This window comes from Galleria mellonella, unplaced genomic scaffold (genome assembly GCF_026898425.1).
Source record: "Galleria mellonella isolate WM207_F2 unplaced genomic scaffold, CSIRO_AGI_GalMel_v1 utg113, whole genome shotgun sequence".
Classification (NCBI taxonomy): Eukaryota; Metazoa; Arthropoda; class Insecta; order Lepidoptera; family Pyralidae; genus Galleria; species Galleria mellonella.
In genome coordinates this window covers 1,259,494-1,277,899 of record NW_026441975.1, presented here as the reverse complement: position 1 = coordinate 1,277,899, position 18,406 = coordinate 1,259,494, and the positions used below count along the sequence as shown (strand labels likewise).

General features: G+C 32.1%; 3 protein-coding genes across 6 annotated transcripts; 1 reads left to right on the top strand and 2 right to left on the bottom strand.

The window, feature by feature from the left end:
- Positions 1–3,935: 3,935 nt before the first annotated feature.
- LOC113512833 (ADP-dependent glucokinase) lies at positions 3,936–8,425 on the top strand. 3 transcript variants are annotated; one of them, XM_026896764.3, is made up of 4 exons: positions 3,936–4,024; positions 4,128–4,486; positions 5,247–5,692; positions 7,067–8,425. In XM_026896764.3, the coding sequence occupies exons 2-4, from the start codon at positions 4,152–4,154 to the stop codon at positions 7,756–7,758; spliced, it is 1,473 nt and encodes a 490-aa protein (XP_026752565.2). In that variant the 5' UTR covers positions 3,936–4,024; positions 4,128–4,151; the 3' UTR covers positions 7,759–8,425. The 3 variants fall into 3 exon arrangements, with proteins under 3 accessions (XP_026752565.2, XP_026752564.2, XP_031766847.2); XM_026896763.3 differs by having other exon boundaries at positions 3,970–4,486; XM_031910987.2 differs by lacking the exon at positions 4,128–4,486 and having other exon boundaries at positions 3,984–4,074.
- Positions 8,417–9,505, bottom strand: LOC113512834 (nuclear nucleic acid-binding protein C1D-like). Of its 2 annotated transcripts, none has more exons than XM_026896766.3 (2): positions 9,311–9,505; positions 8,417–9,128 (listed from the first exon to the last, which is right to left on the bottom strand). In XM_026896766.3, exon 2 carries the CDS (start codon positions 9,077–9,079, stop codon positions 8,645–8,647), a length of 435 nt encoding a protein of 144 aa, XP_026752567.1. In that variant the 5' UTR covers positions 9,080–9,128; positions 9,311–9,505; the 3' UTR covers positions 8,417–8,644. The 2 variants fall into 2 exon arrangements, with proteins under 2 accessions (XP_026752567.1, XP_026752568.1); XM_026896767.3 differs by having other exon boundaries at positions 9,254–9,367.
- A 2,293-nt stretch (positions 9,506–11,798) lies between these two features.
- Positions 11,799–16,966, bottom strand: LOC113513071 (26S proteasome non-ATPase regulatory subunit 1). The gene is made up of 2 exons (XM_026897058.3): positions 16,313–16,966; positions 11,799–14,446 (listed from the first exon to the last, which is right to left on the bottom strand). The coding sequence occupies exons 1-2, from the start codon at positions 16,830–16,832 to the stop codon at positions 11,967–11,969; spliced, it is 3,000 nt and encodes a 999-aa protein (XP_026752859.1). The 5' UTR covers positions 16,833–16,966; the 3' UTR covers positions 11,799–11,966.
- Positions 16,967–18,406: the final 1,440 nt, after the last annotated feature.

The following is an 18,406-nucleotide window of genomic DNA, read 5'->3' as shown; positions in this document are numbered from 1 at the left end:
AGTTTTACTTAAAACATTCTTAATCACCCAAATATGGTGACATTTATGTGCCTATTGTTTGCAGTTTAATCGTTTAAAACACTCTGTGAGTGTCAAGGATCGCTACAAAATTGTATTGAATAAAAAACATTTTTCTAAAACAAATATTTTCATTAGTGTTTGACTGAATTTTTGGTTCCGATTTCGACCACTTTCGATGAAAATTATAGTTTCAGTTGAAAATTACATACCGAACCGAAACTAAACTGGATGGTGGCGTACAATGCGGTTTCAGAGCAGTTTCCTACCACAAACGCTCAAGTTATAGAATGAATCGAGGTTTTTCCAAGAAACTATAGCATGGGGTTCTTGAGGGAGAATATGTTTCTTCAGAGTCGGCAACGCGCGCGTAGTGGCCCTTGAATTGCAGGCATTCATAGGTTTCGATAACCGCTTGCCATCTGGTAGGCCGTATGCTTGTTTGTTACCTCAGTGGTATAAAAAACAATACGTGTATACCAAATTTCATAGATAGATAGATACTCTTTATTGTTTCCTCTAAAAGATTACAATAGTAAACAATATATAATATATATATATTATATATATATTTATATATATATATATATATATATATATATATATATATATATATATTCATAGTGATTCGTTAAGCTGTTAAAATGCTATAAGATAATAAACAAACAAATTCACCTTCACATTTATAAATATTAGTATGGTTTACGACATGTTTATGGACAGAAATCAAAAGTTAATTAATTGGTTCTAATATAAATTCTCAATATGTTGATGTAAAAAATTGTAATCTATATAACACAGAAAAGGAAGTAGATAAATTTGAAAAAAAAAATATCTACAAGTATTTTATAAAATGTCAGTTAGAAGGTATTAACGTAGTATTAACATACCTTTTATTTTTATAAGAGATTATTTTTTGACTCCTTAATGAAAAACTTTATAGACAGAGATCTAATAATTTATGATCTGAGAATTTTATTTAATATTCGTAAAAATGGTATAAAATTTATTCATTATTGTTTATATATACTAATTATTGCCCACAACTTTGAATGCGTAGGTTTTAAAAATAGAGGTTTTTTTTTAATGAATGATAATGGAATGGTAAGCCCGCTTGCGCTATTAGTATACACTGGCGGGATACCAGTGAGGGATGATTGGTGAGGATGAAAAGGCAGGTCAGTTAGCCCATCATGACGAATTCAACGATAAATTAGTCACGATGGTTTCTAGGGGGAACCGCGTGGAGGTCGACCTGATAAGGTATATTGATAGATGGGAACTAACCTCCCCATTACTAACAATCCCTTTCCCCCTTTTTGAAAAGAGCTACGCACTTCAAGTTAGAGTACCAAAATAAAAAATATACCAAATTTTAAATTACGCCTTTAGGAACACAAAGGTACGCACAAAAAAAAAAACATATTCAAATTAAACAAATAATTTTGAATTACACCAGTATAATATGCATATCGACGGACAGACAAAAATTCGACAAAATATTGGTTTAGCTTCTATTGATCTTATTAAGAGTCCTCATATAAATTTTTCTTAAATATCTCTTATGTTGCCGTGTGTGCCCTGGCATATAATCTACAAGCCTAACTGCGGTTGCCAACTCGCCTGCCAAACATGGCAACTACTAACAAAACTCCCCTTATGGGAAGACTTATGTTCAGCAGTGAATAGTTAACAACTGAAATAATATATCTCTTATGTACATACATTGTTCAATTAAAACATTATTATATTAGTAAGATAAATAGTATGTATATAAATATTGATGGTTTTTTTAATAACAATAACACTAATTATGTGAATCTCAAGTTAGAATACCTTGTATTATGAGAAACCAGAGCACCCAAGTCCAAGCTAATTTAGAAAAGTGTGTTTCATAAATTAACACGATCTTACCCAAGTCCAAAACCAACGTTTTAGAAAAGTGTGTTAATTTTTCTTTATAAACTTAAATGGCAAACAAACTGACTGATGGAAAGTGGTACCGATACTCAAGACCTCATTTTCTATTTCGCAAACCAATCGTGTTTATTCCACTGTAAATTCACGCCATATCACTACCCTTCAAACCGAGATTGTCAAAAACTATTATAGAAACACGAATCTGCTAAGGAGATTTTTATTTACTTACAAAATAAAAACACCAACACTACTTACATGTCATTGTACCTACAGCATACTAAATAAGTCACACAAAATAAGCTATCGTACTAATTTATTATATTTATAAAGGACGTAATGGAATTAAAAAAATAATTTATGCTACAACAGAACTGAAAGTAATTACAATTCTCGCTGACACGAATATTTACGCCTAAAGTTCTTAACATCTTATATCCTTCCATATTAGGAATACGACCGGTTACCCATTTTGGGGAACGGTTTTTGGCTTTCGAAAACATTGGAAAGTAAATGAAGTGGTTACTTATTTACATACCTAATAAATTCTTCTGTCACGGTCATTGAATTGCCCACCTATAATCGTGTTTGTATAATATTATTAATATGGCTTTAATTTAAAGGTCCTTGAATTGATTTAGAGCTATTTATGATTTTTAGAATAAAAACAAGCTAACACATCATCTAATGGAAAACGATAACCGTCTCCTAAAACCATGCCCATCGCAGAATACACTGTGACGCTTTTGGGATGCGTTGTATGCCACTCCTGAGAACTAATATAATAATAACAACAATATATAATATTTTTTTAATGGGTGATAATGGAATGGTAACCCCGCCTGCGCTATCGGTATACGCTAGCAAGGCACCAGTGATAGATGATTGGTGAGGATGAAGGCAGGTCAATTGGGCCATCATGAAGAGTTCAACAAGAATTAACCATGATGATTTCCAGGAGGAATCGCGTGGAGGTCGACCTGACGGGGTATATTGCTAGCAATAGGGTTATTAGAACCCATTACTAACAATCCCTTTCCCCCTAATATATAAAATTATTATATTAATAATGATATATGCCTCCCTACTTTGTAATTTCACTACCATACTCACACTTTAACCCCTTTCTTTCCCGTGGGTGTCTCAAGAGGCGACTAAGGGAACTAAACAGTATAGGGATGGGCAGCAGAACAACAAAAAAAGCCTAATTGCGGTTGCCAACCCGCCTGCCAAGCATAATCGCTACTGGCAAATTCCGCCTTATGGCGGAAGTGTCAGTCCTTAACTGGCCACTGCTGAACATATCAGCAGTGGGCAGTTAAGTGCTGATAAGGTGATGATTCTTCCAAACCTCAAATCAAAATAAAGCAGTACAAGACAAAAGTACCCATACAGATAACAAACTATGTGATAAGAGTATTTTTTATTCAAGTAAACTTAATTACAAATATTTTTTAATAATCATTTTTTATGGTTCTACCGTCCATTTGGAATGCAATTACAAATAAGAAGAAAGATGCTATGAATATCTATAATAGGCATGAGCATTAATATTGTATTATATGTATTTAATGTTTGTTATATTTATATGTTATAATGCAATATGCTGTTGGTATTTCTTTAAATAAATAAATAAAATAAATAAACGAGCAAAAATGTCAAGTATTGCTTTTTTCCACAAAAATTGATTTAACTTGCTATTTCGAAATAAAAATATGTAGAAGTAGAAAGACGAATTTTAGTTAATAGGGTTCTTAATTTACACCTACCGATTGTGTTGATTATGGTCTTACCTTAACATGTGGATTAAAAAAAAACTATGTTTACTAGATTACTAGTTGTCTACTTACAACAATAAGTTATTAATCATTTTAGCTTAGTGCTAAGTCGAAATCTTTGGCTTAGTATACCTATTTCCGAAATTATAATTTTTAATTACTCTGCAGTAGATACTCTGCATACTGCTTCAAATATTTGTCAATTGTCGTCGTTGACATATTCGCACATCTCTAAACGTCATTGTCAATTTTGATTATTTTACTCTGTATCGCTATATGCACTATCGTACTTATTAATCGTAATACGTATCGTAAGTCTCATAAATTATTTACTTTCAATTAAACCCATTATAAAGATGAGGTGACGTGGTCTTTCTTTATTTAAACATAACGCATATGCATTCCATTTCATAGTTTCAGTAGTTCATCTCATTAATAATGGCTGGTACTCCGGTGAAGTTGGGTTCGATTTTATCCTTTTGTATTGTACTATATGCAGTGTATTACCGCAAAAACGATATTGGAGACGAAAGGTTGTCACCAGTCAAAGATCATTTATTATATTTGGAGAGCCAGAATAAAGTAGGGGTCGGTAATCGACAGCCGAACGTAGCTTTAGGGTACGGAGCATGCCACGATCTCTTCGTAAACGCAACCTCATTACTAGATTATAGAGATCTGAAAGGAAGACCTAAACATTTTGATGAAATAAAAAATAAAGAAGAATTTTTGAAAAGTTTTTCATATTTCTTCAAACATGGAGCAGCTGCAGAGTAAGTTTTTCTTTATGCAAAAATCTAAAGAAAATAATAAAACTAAGATTTGGTCTGTTTACATTAAATGATAGCCTTTCAGAATTTATTTTATTTTTTCTTAATACTATCCATGCTTATTTTTATATATGTTTATCACAATACTCATTAAAATATATGATTGCATACAAATTATTAATAATGCCATTATAATTATTATTTAACATCTTGTAATTACTTTACTGATAATTAGTTACAAAAGTAACTTTTTGCTTGTTACTAATTTGTTAATTCTTTAAAGCACCTAAATAATGTGTCTATGTGATAATATTAATGCTATATGACTTTCTTTACTGTTAGTAAAGAAAGAAAACAGGCAGATAGGGTAAATTTATAATATTATTTTTGGCTTACTATCTTTTACCTGTGACTTCATCCATATGATTCGGATATGTTTACTACATAGAATAAAAGTAATCTATTACTTACTATTTTTTACCTGTTCCTTTATCTATGTGACTTGGATATATTTACTGACCGGGATAAAAAATAGTCTATATCTCCCATTTCCCTCCTATATACAAAATACAAAATAATATGTATATAGTATGTATATACCAAATTTCATAATGAATGATTAAGCTGTTAAGGTAACAAATAAATAAACTCACTTCTCACTTCACATTAATATAATAATGTGATTACAAAGTATATATTTTATAAATGTATAAAATACCCTTTAATTAAAATATGAAACTAAACCTGTCTTCTAATATTTCAGGAGATTTATGTCCAACTCGGATTTGTTTGATGAACTAATTGAACAAGCTCTAAAAATACCAGATTCTAGATGGTCCATAGGAGGCAATGCTCCTCTCATGGCTAAAAGATTCTTTTTAGAAGGATGGAAGGTACTTTTAGCAGCAAAAATGAGTGGAACCCTTAAGTCATACATTCCAAGTGGTATCCAAATAGTTGGTAATGCGGATGAAGAAGATATTAAGGATGATGTCCATATGATTCTGGAATATAAAGCAGATGAAACTTTTGGTATTTATAAAACCCCAAGAGCAAATAGGTATATACTTCACAATGATGAAAATAATCCTCTTTTAAGTTCCTTGGAGAAATTTGGTGAACACTTGCCCAGTTTCAACCCAAATTTACTAGTCATTAGTGGACTACAGATGATGGACAACTATCCATTTAAAAAAAATGATGTGAGAGGTATGTTAATTGTAGTACATCCAATGAATAATGCTATAAATTTATTAATAATAGTAACACATTTTTATCATGAAATAAATAGAACCAGAGAATTGGTAAACATCTGTGCATAAATATTATTATTCTGTTAATATTAACTTTTCAGAACACTGGTCAACAAAAGAAACATGTTTTGTATACATTATGAAAATTTTTAACTAATTATGTTTAAGTAAATTAAACAAAATTGAGGATAAAAATGATATTAGATATTTCAGATACAAATACTATTATGGAATATATTTTTAATATTTATGAAAAATTCAGTTTTTATAAACAAAATGAAATTATTGTGATATATTATAGTAATGTTACCATATGTTATTTTTCTCTCTATATTTTGTTTCAAGGATGCTTTATTGTAGTTTCTCACATTAATCCACTGATATACTTGAAGTTTATTTGAGTTGACATGGTTTCTCTCTAATCATGGTAGATTCTTTTAGTGTCATCTTTGAAATTATCCAAATTTTTAGGACTTTCATTTTACAAATATAGCCTCTTTAATTTTTGAATCACCCAATTTAGAAGGTTTTCTTTCAAATTTAAAAAGCCATCCTAGTCATTGCTTTTTATCATTATATGCAAAGGTAAATAATTGATCAGGTATAATATTGACTATGTTAATGAAGCTTTTAGTGTTTTTGTGATAAAGAGATTCTCTTTTTTAACTTGCCCTGAGAATGGTTTCTAAATTTATAGGAATTCCAAAAGACATAATTCAAGATCTTTTTTCTTGTAACATATATAACACAACAGATGTAAAAATCAATACTTTGTCTAATTATACACTACAAAACTAAAAGAATAATACAGAACTTAGTTATTAATTGTGTCAAATTTCTTTATTGGATTTCAAAATAATTTCATCATAAACATAAAACTTGTCAGGATCATTTATCTCAGGAAACAAAAATTGCAACCATGTTTATTAAGTACAAGATTTTAAATTAGACCTTCAGGAATACAACTGTGAAAACCGCATCCATCTTGGTGCAGTAGTTTTTGCATAATGTCGCAACTATTGGCCTTATTAAGACCTCCTAATATAAATTTTTCTTAATATACTGAAATTAATAAATATTCAGTTAAAAGGCTAGTAAGTGTAACCAGATCTATATACAAACTAGACATAATCAAACTAAATATAATGAGGGAAGGTAAATAATTAAATAAATAGTATATACTACCTTTCTTGTTACAAAATTTTGTTGACCAGTGTCTATACTTACAAATACATAATAAAAAAAATTATTCATCTGAAATTGTAAAGAAAAAAGAAAATGATATTTATTATTATATTTATAAAATTCAATTTTTACTGATTTGTTACAGATTTGAGAACCGAAAGACTTGAATTAGTTAAGAAACAAATATTATCACAGCCTCTTAAAACACTTGCTCATTTTGAGATGGCTAGCTATGTAGACTTGGATCTTCTTTTGCACCTTACCAACAAAGTTTTACCTTTTGTTGATTCTGTTGGTATGAATGAACAGGAACTTGATAATTTATGCAGTGTCTTAGAATTAGGTAGGGTCAGTGTAGTAGCAGATTCCAATCCACGTGTTGCTACAGCTTTAGATCAAATGCGTAAAATTTTTAAGATTGTAAGGCAAAAGAATGTTCAGTATGATAGCAAGAGAAAGTTGACTCGTATTCATGTACACACATTAGCATATCAAGCAATATTAACAGTGAAAAACTCAGCATGGAAGCGTACTGAAGCCGCTGTTGCAAAAGCATCATTAACTGCCCATAGATATGTGTGTAATAATCTTACTATAGCACTAGAAAAGACAAAACTATTACTTGATGATAGTTTCTCTACAACTACAGATAACAATAATAACAGTAGGGTCTTTTTTGAGCCCACTAAGCCTGTGGCTTGTTGGGATGAAATGATAAGTAATGAGAATGTAGATATATGTGTTGCACCAGTTCTTATATGCACAGAAGCACAATTGACTGCAGGTGCAGGAGATAATATTTCTGCAGCAGGACTAGTATTACAAGTTGAAAAATAATTGTTTTTGTAATTAAAAATATAATCAATTTCCTTTTATATAGAAAATGTATTTTATGTGCTACAAATAATATTTAATATCATGTTCCCTCAGTAATGTGCCATAACAGAACAAAATTGTATTTTTTTTTTTATTTTGGAAAACCTGCTTATTTACTCTTAGCATGTCTTTTTTAGAAATTGCTAAATTAAAAGTAACGGAAATAAATAATATTAGGCAACATTAAGCAACTGAAAAGTTTTTATTGACACTTATTTCAATAAAAAGATATGGTTTATTAAATAATTCTAAAAATAAATAATAATGTCAAGTATAAAAAAATATTGAATTCTAAATCATATGAACAATATGGGAAATGGAATTGAGGGTTAATATGTACAACAGATTATAGGAAAAATAGATCTTGATATGTCTGTTATTGTAAAAAAAGATAGAAGGCAATGATGATCATCAATTTCTGTTGACTGTTGCCATGTTGGGGTAGTGCTAATATTATGGACTATCATATTCATTTATAATCTTAGTGACAATGCCTGTATGTTCCTATGGCTTATATTTTAAACAAAAATCCTAATTTTATGAATCTTTAATGAGGCTAATTTATTAAATTTCTTTACATTCCTAATTTAAATTTTGTGTAATGTTGAAATAAAAAATATTTAGACAATTTATTGTTTTAATACATGCAAACTTATAATACAGAACATATGTTTATTTTTGTGTATACAAAATGACCCTTAAAAATTCCTAAATGTGCAAATACCTCAAATTTAAATTAAAAAATAAGAATAAGGTGAGAGTTTATATAGTAAGACATAATGTGATATTACAATACTAAAATTTAAATTAGTATGCTCAGTCTTACATGTGATATAAACATTAATTATTAATTTTCATCATCATTAAATTTCATTTTTTTGTTTGGAGGTAAAGCAGTAGCTCGGTAGGGATCATATAGACCACTTCTCACGAATCGTTTCGCCGCCTCAATGTCCACGGTAGGCCGTTTGTCGCGATCTTTCACTTCTTTCCATTTTAACATGACTGTTTTTATTCTTTGAAGTTCATCTTTTATAGGATGTTTTGTTGGATCTTCGCCTTGTATTCGTAAATTGATCCAATGTAATGAATTCAATGTGAAGGCTAAGAATAAATCTAGCTCAATTTGAGCGGGAAGAGACATTTTATCGTACTGTTGCTTTAATGGAAGCAACTTGTCTAGAACTGTTTGTATGTCCTTCAAATTTTCCTTCAGATTCTCACATTTATTAACAAAATCTACATTCTCTGCTAATTCGCCGTAATTGAGATTCCAATTCATCTTGAATAATCCTTGTTTAAGAGCGACTAGAATTATTTTTCACTAACAGCTGTGGAAGAAAGAGTATATCAGAAGATATTAAATAAGTATTATAATTCTTGAATATTTATATTATAGATAGGTATAAAATGACAGATAACAACACGAAAACAAAAGGAATATGAAAGCATGCACCTATTTATTTTTAATTAAAATTCAAGTCAAAAATGACTAGAAACAATAAAGACCTACCACACGAGATGACGTCCGTCAAATAGTCAGTCTGGCAAAACCACAGAGCAAATAAACAGTCGACGTTGACATAAACCTTATATCAACTATTATTGTGTAATACTAAGAACAAAGAATTACATAGAAGAAATGACAAAATAAAAATTGAAAATCATATGTTTGGGTCCTTTCTTCTTACGCAAATATAATTAGTAAAAACGAGGAAAGGTACACCATTAGACGCTATTTTTCTCATTTCATAGCAGGTTAGTTATAGAAAATGTTTGATATGTCAATTATTTGTCAATGACAAATTTTACATTACTAGATTATATATTCGACATAGTTTATGTAGAAAGTATACAAGCAGCTTGTATCTGAATTTGGTAGGATCATACAGCCATATTTCCTATGTATGCTTAAATTTTTAAAACTACGCAACGGTACGGTTTTGAAGCGATTTTTTTTTTTTTTAATAAATAGAGTGATTCAAGAGAAAGGTTTATTATGTATAATACATGCATAATATTATAGAGAAACATTGATAAATTTAGAGGTCTCTAATGTGATGTCGTAAATAAACTAATTTTTTTGCGCTTACATTGCAAACGCTGCCTGAACCCCACGAGATAAATTAAAATAATAATGTCTTAAAAAGGTCCACCAAAAAGTCCGCGATGGTATATGTCTATTCTCTATGTCTCTATTTATTAACTCATAATAACCTTTTTATATCCTTTACATTTTACGGGAAAAAATGGCTTATTTACGAAGTAATTTTAAGCAATACAGCATTAATTTTTATCTAATTAAGTACCTTAAATACATTGTCCATTCAATATAGATCAATATGGCTTTTTACAGCATGTAATTTAAATGAATATTTCAGAAGATATTACAGATTTAAAATGCAGGGACATAGCAGTGCGACAATACCGGCGCGGCCGCCGGCGGTGCGTGCCTATATAATGTGAATGTGAAAAGGACTCCATTTTCCGCGCTTAGCCTCTCATTTGGGCCATTGTGCGTATGAGTCGTGGCTAGTGCAGCCAACCTAGCTCCGTCCAGAAGCGCAGAAGCTTCCTGGGTTCTTCACAGGCCTCACGGAGCGACCTCACCGGTCCGAGGATTTCTAAACGTTGATGGGCCACAGCCTCACATTCCAGGATTACGTGAGCAGCCGTTCCTTCGGCGTCGAAACAGCCTCGACATAGAGGGCTGTCTGTGGCTCCTATTGTGTATATGTTTGTTTAATGGACAATGTCCCGTTATTGTCCCTATCATTGTTTTGAGGTTTTTTCTGTCTAGATGTAATAAACGTTTTGATAGTCGTTGATTCAACATAGGTACGGCCAATTTTGATTGTCTGCAATCAGTAGCCTATATCCATCTTTGGTTTTGTATGTCAGAGGATCTTTGACGAATCCACATTCGAAGTTGTGAGAATGGAAGAGGAAGGAGTGGATACGGGCCTACCACCCTCGTTCCTGAGCCTTTTCTAGCTAGTTCGTCTGCGGCATCGTTACCATAAGATCCACTGTGCCCTTTTATCCATTGGAGGATAACTCGGTTATTGGAAGATATCCTATCCAGTGAATGGTGGCATTCAATTATTAGTTTGTTGTTTGTCTTGTTGTTTCGTAATGTTTTTAGTACTGCTGCGCTGTCGGATAAGAATCTAATGCTATAACCATTTATTCCTAGCTTATGTACAACTGCAGCAGCCTCGGTTATTGCAACACATTCGCATTGGAATATTGAGCTGTGGTCGCCAAGCGGTATGTGCATGTTTATATTAAGGTCTAAGGAAAAGACTCCAGCTCCGCGTGCCTATATAATAGTGCGTCGAAGGCCGCGCTTCGCCCTATAGCACTTTATCATATTTGTATAGTCTAATGACAAGCTGTAAATGATGTTTATAAGGACATTCTGTAGTAGATAGTTATATTTAGTATCAGCATTGCACCCGTGCGAAGCCGGGGCCGGTCGCTAGTTATGAATAAGTACTAAAAAATTGTCAGGGTTTATCGGTTGTCAGTTAATTGAGCTACATACTACATATCTAAGGTTACCATAACTAGCTGCGAAACTAGCTTTTATATATATAAATATTGTTAGTTTAGAATTTTATTAAGTACTTTCGGTTTTATGAGTTATTATGGGTAATACATACTGACTCGCCTTCAAAGTGTAAGATTTAATTGAACTTGTAAATTATACCTACCTATCAGTCAGTAGTCAAATGACGATATTAAGTGGGAATTAAACCTGCAACCATCAAGAACTAAACTCCAAGGAAACTTGTTTTTATGTATAATCTGTCCATCCTACATCTCTACGAATATCTAGCTATCTAGTTTTAAAATGATCAAACAAGTATGAAGGATAATTATAAATAATTAATATGATACATGTTGTAAATAAAAATAAATAGAGGTTCTACTTATTCACATTATCTATGGAATTAGATTGAATTGTAGGAAGCTACTTAAATAAGAACACTTGTAAATTAATTCGACAATCATTTAATTGAGAAAGAAACACAATAAATTTTTAGTTAGTATCATATATATGTGCTTACATCAATATTTAGTTAAATTGTTCAATACATTTCCTGTTATAATTCTACTCATATTAATTTTAATAATATATATATTTGTCGAAGAGGTTAAACTTATCAATCATCTAAATATTCAAAGGGTTCCGGGGGTTCAGGTTCCTTTTCTTCTTCTGTCTTTGGCCCGAAAGCGGCAACGGGCTCTACAAGCACTTGCTCCACATCTCCAGAATGGTTTAGCATTACAATACCTCCAATAGTTACGTCTTTTAATGGCACGAAACCTGAGCCCTCAACGATAGAAATACCCTTTAACTGTTGTCGCATTACCCTAGCTGGATTACTTAAAATCTCAAAAGTAGGTTCTGGTTCCTTCTTTTCTTTTACTTCTTTTTCGTCTCCATCTTTTTCTTCTTTCTTGTTATCTTTTGATGATCCAGCTTCCTTGTCAGTTTTACCATGAACTGTTATGTTAGGATTAGGAGACTTTGTTGGTTTTTTTTCTTCTTCATCTACATCCATTTTAGATGTTGATGATGAAGTGACACTGCTAGCTGAGCCTTCAGTACCATGTGCCCGTCTACGGGCTCTAGCTGCAGCAATACTCAGTACAGCAGTAGTGACTCTTTCCCTTTCCTCACGTTTCTTTTCTTCAAGTGGAGCAGGGTATGCATACAAGGATGGTTTTGAATTTGATTTGATGTCCATCTGAGGCATTTTTAAATCTGAATTAAGAGCAATCAAACACGTAGGTGTAAAGGCCAGTGACAAACAGTGAGCTAGAGGAAACCAGTACCAATATTGAGTAAATACCAACATGCCTACTACAGCAAGCATATTCATATGTCCTGTTCTGTTTTGAAGGGAAACAGTGACATTTCGGCCACCAGCATCAATAATACCCTGAGCCAAGATTGCACCAAATTTTGCCATTACATCCTCATGCTTATTTGAAATTACTTGTGCATATAACTGTCGGAAGTAAGTTACTTTAGGGCATAGAGTTTCTGTTTGTTGAATCAAAATCATAGCAGAGGCTATCAATGCTCCCTGTCTTACAAAGTTAACAGGATCAAATTTTACCATTGGTTCCAAAAGTCCAATGGCTTCACGATTTCCTGTACCAGCACAGGCAATCCCTAAAGCCATAGCCGCACCATAACGGACATGTGGATTGTAGGATTCAGCTAGCAGGGATACAACTGAAGGACACTGTTCTGGTGTCCTAAATAGTAAAAATCCAAGTGCTGTTACTGCAGCACGACGTACATCATCATTGACATCAGATACAGCAACATGCAACAATGTACGTATGGAGTCATTGTTTCCTGTGCCACAGTATGCAGTAGCAATAGTATAGCATCCAGCACGTCGCAATAATGGATCCTTATCTCTCAATAACTGCTGAACAAGGGCATCAGCTTCTTCAAGTCGACCATACATTGTGAAGGCAATGCCAACTGCTAAACCGCGTAAAATTTTTTCATGTTGAGTTTCTTGAGCATATGCAACCATATCTTCAATAGCTGCTGCATGTCTTGAACCTAACATGACCATACCCATAGCAATACCAGCAGCCTCACCAGTGACAGCATCATCTTGGTAGAGATTAAACTTGAGCTGCTCGTAGACATCCTGTCTATGAGTACCCATGGCAGCCAAGCCAAGACCAAGGCAACCTCCATGACGTACCATTTCATTCTGTGCATCTTTTAATTGCGTTAAGAGATAGTCAATAATGTTCGCACCATGATTAGCATGAATTAAGCCAAGTGCATATAAGCCACCACCCTCAGAGTATCCTGATGATGGTCCTGCTTCTTTAGGTAAATAAGATTGCATGAGAGCTAAGGATTCATTTTCATGACCTCTATGTATGACACCAAGGGATGCTGTAACTGTTAATTTAGCCCAGTTTGTTGCCCTAGCTAACCATTCAAGATTATCTCTTAAAAATTGGTCACTTGTAGTACCGGCATGCATAAATGCATTTGCTATAACTGTAGCTGTGTGGCATATTGATACTCTGATAGCATCTTTAGTGTTTTTCAATATAAGCATATCTGCATGATTAGACCTAATTAAGAACTGCAGTTGTAGGCCTATTGATACATCTCCTCCCAGAATAGAAATTAATTTTTCAACTCTTCTCTGATGTTCCTTCTCTTCATCATTTAGATTTTCAATATCTCTTTCTGGTTTTTTGGACTCTTCAGCAGGAGTCTGTTCCACTTCCATAGAGGATTCAGGAAAAGGTCCTCCTTGAGGTTGTGGCTTCCCACCTAATGCACTTGGAATAGGAGCTGTGCTCCTTAAGGCTTGTAAAACTCTACCCAGGAATTGTTGTGTTGCAGAATCATATAAATCAAATGCAATTTGATATGCCATTAGTACTGATTCCTGAGGGCCATGAGTAAGCTTGTCAAGTATTTCAGCTACAGATAAGGGATCTTCAAGGAAAATGAGACATTGACACATATTTACATAGTCAGGGATATTAAGTCCTCTATAGAGACCAACCAGGGAGCGAAGAACTGTGCTACGGAAACCTCTGTTTTGAAGCAGGCTCATAGCTACTGTAAACGCATATTGAAGCATACCTGAAAAGAAAAATTGTAATAATTGTAAAACAACATTGTAACAATTAAGTAACAATAATGATAACAAAACTATCATGATAAAAGAAAGAAAAATTCTAAGAGAATTAATTACATTTGACTTCTTTATTACTTCATTTTATTGTTAAAATTAAAAAATAATAAAGTTTTTACAATGTTAATATCTAAAAATAGTAATATTTTTATTAATTGGAATGGGAAGCCACATCTAGCTAAGTAAATAGAATGTGGCACTAGTGATAGTGCCACTATAGTAGTTCACTCTATAAGTAAACTATAAACATTACAGAAAATACTATACCACACTATCTATAAATTTTAAGAAATATGTACTATTGTTGTTAATAAAGTTAAAGATAACAATATTATGGATATCCAGTTATGATATGACCTATACCAGGGGTGGCAGACTTGACTAGACCCAAAATCTACTGTTTATTGAGAAAAGCCTGTACGATCTACCAATAACATACTTCTTAGAATCTCAAATGAAAGAACATAGTTCAATACATTATTATTGTTTTGTTTATAATTACTCCTCTCCATCCAAAGGTTGCCTAGAAGAGATTGTTTTTAGCGATAAGGTCGCCCATTGTTATTATTGTGATTATTTCTTGTAATTGTTTATATTTATAATAAGTTTATAATCTTTTGGAGAAAACAATAATAAGTATCTATCTATCTATTATGTAGTATTGTAGTACTTTTTATTATATTAAAAGAGAAGCCATAAAACTGGAATTTATTCTTAGTAACTACTTATTTAAATTAGTGTCAGCAATGCATCTGAGCATCTTCAACTAGATTAGCAAAATATTATATTTTTTGTTATGTCACAATTGACTGGACTAACAGTTGCGATCAACTGGTTGGCCACCCCTAACCTATACTACAATGCTAATGAGTTGTCATTATTTTTTATATATAATGTAAATAGCAAACACAATGAAAAAGGATATATATTAAAAATTGGAAACCATTATTTATAGACATGCATAATATGTACAACTAAACCATTTAAAAAGCCTAACACTTTTATTATATTGTATAAAACTCTCATTCAGAGTAATTTAGAATATTGTGCATCAGTTTGGTCTCCTATATATAAAGTAGATATAAATAGAATCGAATCAGTACAAGCTGGTTTCCTTCGTTACATTACAAGGAAATTTCATTTAAAACAAAATTTATGTGATTATGAGGAACATATGAAGTATTTTGGATTCTTAACTTTGGAAACGAGGCGTAGAATTGGTGATCTGTGCTTGCTTTCTAGGATTGCAAATGGATTGTTGAATGAATCATTAACAGCTTCTCTGAACTTGATTGCGTGTAAGCATTCTTTCAGACATCCTCGGCTATTCGGTATTCCGTCCACCAATAATAATGTCTCACATAATAATCCCATTCATCGAATGTGTCAATTGTATAACAAAATTAGCGAAAAAATCGATATCTTTCATCAGAGTACTATTGGGTTTAAGAGGTTTATATATAATAAGTTTAGATTTTTTTTTTTTTTTTGGATAGAATAAGTTCATAATTGTAATCAGTAATATAATGTATATCTATAAAAATGTATAACGTTTACTTATAACTTAGTGTTAAATGATGTTTACAATGTAAGGTTGGCAAACTGCATATTGATAAATTTTTGTATTGTTTTGTTTTTTTTAATGGTTCATTTCTGTTTGCAAACTGTTATTGTAACTTATAATAAATAAATAAATAAATAAATAAATAAATGATATAGTTCATAATACAAAATCAGATAAAACTAATGTAATTTGAAAAATAACACTGTAATTAAATAATTTTCCAGTCTTCTAACAAAAAATAAAATATTACCTGCAATATCATCAGATTTCATAATGGACTCCTCAAAGATGTCCATGCGGCGCGTCTCTAGTGCCAATCCAAGAGCTTGCCTATACTGACCATCATCCAGACACCGTTGGAACATACGATTCACGATGGCTTCCAATCGAGGATCAATTGCTTCCCCAGTATTGTCCACAAACAGGGCTTTTCTTTTTTGAGTATAGAAGTCAATAGCTTTTGCGATAGTCGTATCAACATATTCATTACGGGCATTCACATCAAATAAATCACCTGCGCCTAACGCGTACGTCAATGAATCTTCAAATGCACCTAGGTGATAGTAAACCTTACTAGCTACCAAAGCTGCTAGTTGATGCTGTGAAAACACTTTGTCCTCGTGCAAGATCTCTATCTTCTCGATCGATTCGGAAATTTCGGGCCAAAATTCGTCGACGATATTATCCAACCTTTTCAGGGCGAACTCTTTCACTTCCGACATAGGTTCGTCGAGCAGGGATATTATCCCTGCAGCAGATGTAATATTCATTATTGTTTTATAATTCTTGCAATATAATAAAGATAGGAAATTATATTAAAAGATACTCATAAATGAAACTGGCACAATAATGCAATGATTAGACAAAATACAATTTTCTTTTTTTTTTTTAGTACGTTTGTTCCGTTGTGGAACAGGCTAAGGTCGGAGACCATACTGCCTAGTCTTCAATATCTACAATTTTCTTTGATTAATGACTATAGATAAAATACTTTTAGTGATTTCACAAAACAAAAATTAATAAATTTTGATAAGTAAAAATTTATGTGCAGAAAATTATTTTATATAAACAAAATATAATTCATACAAAATTTTATATCGTTTATGTGAAAAAAAAAATAAGCATAATAAATTTGGAGAACGAAATGTGAATGTTAAAGTTATTGTTATACGGTAACATTAGGAATTTCATTAGGAAAACATAGACAAACTGATTTTTGAAAAAAGCGCGGGAAACGTTTAAAAAAGCGGGAGTGTTTTTTGATCTTCTTTAAATTAATTTTATTTTTATTTATATAAGGATTAGTCTTTTTTATATATTGTGTATTAGATTGTATATTTAATTGTATATTTTGTAGTAATAGTGTTTGTTGCTGTAAATATTGGTAAGTAAATTACCTATATTAATTAGACATTATGGATCCACCTATAGACCCTGGGGGGACAACCCCCCAGGTGTCTGCAAATATAACTATTCCATTCAATAATAGTTTTGATATATTGGGTGAATCTAGTATGGACACAGATGGTTCTAGCGTTGCAAGTTCTAAACGTAAGCGAGTACGTGGTGAACGTCGCATTTGCAAACATTGCAATAAAAAACGAAGGAGGCACACCAAGGGCCTTGAATCTAAAATTAAAGATAGTGATTGTCAATGTATTGAAGATGAGAATCAAACTCAAGTATCAATACCAGTTGTAAACAATACCGAGTCTGTTAAACCTGCTTCTCCACCCAGTACTTTAAGCAGAACTTTGTACAATGCCGAGGATATAGCACCTTATGTCGTTCATGTACAAAAAAATGAAACACATCCTAATGATAACACTACATTACATCCTATTGCATTTGGTCGCTTTTTACACACTAATAAGATAAATAATATAGTGAATGGTAGCCTCAAAAGAATAGGAAGAAACCGTTTATCGCTTTCTTTCTCAAATTTTGAAAATGCAAATGCATTTTTAAATAATAGTAACTTAGAGACACATAATTTTAAGGCATTTATACCTTCTTTCCATGTAACCCGTATGGGAATTGTGAGGGGTATTCCTAAAGATTGGACAGAAGAGGAAGTAATCCAAAATATATCAGTACCGATAGGTTGTGGGAAAATTCTAAAAACCAGAAGAATAAAGAAAAAGACAATTAATGAAGGACAACCAAGTTTTATTAATACTGAAACCATTGTTATCACTTTTGATGGACAAATATTGCCAAAAAGAGTATTTATGTTTTACACATCATTAACTGTAGATTTGTACATTTACCCTACTATCCAATGCTATAACTGCTGTAGGTTCGGACATGTCAAGATGCAGTGTCGTTCAAATCCTCGGTGTTA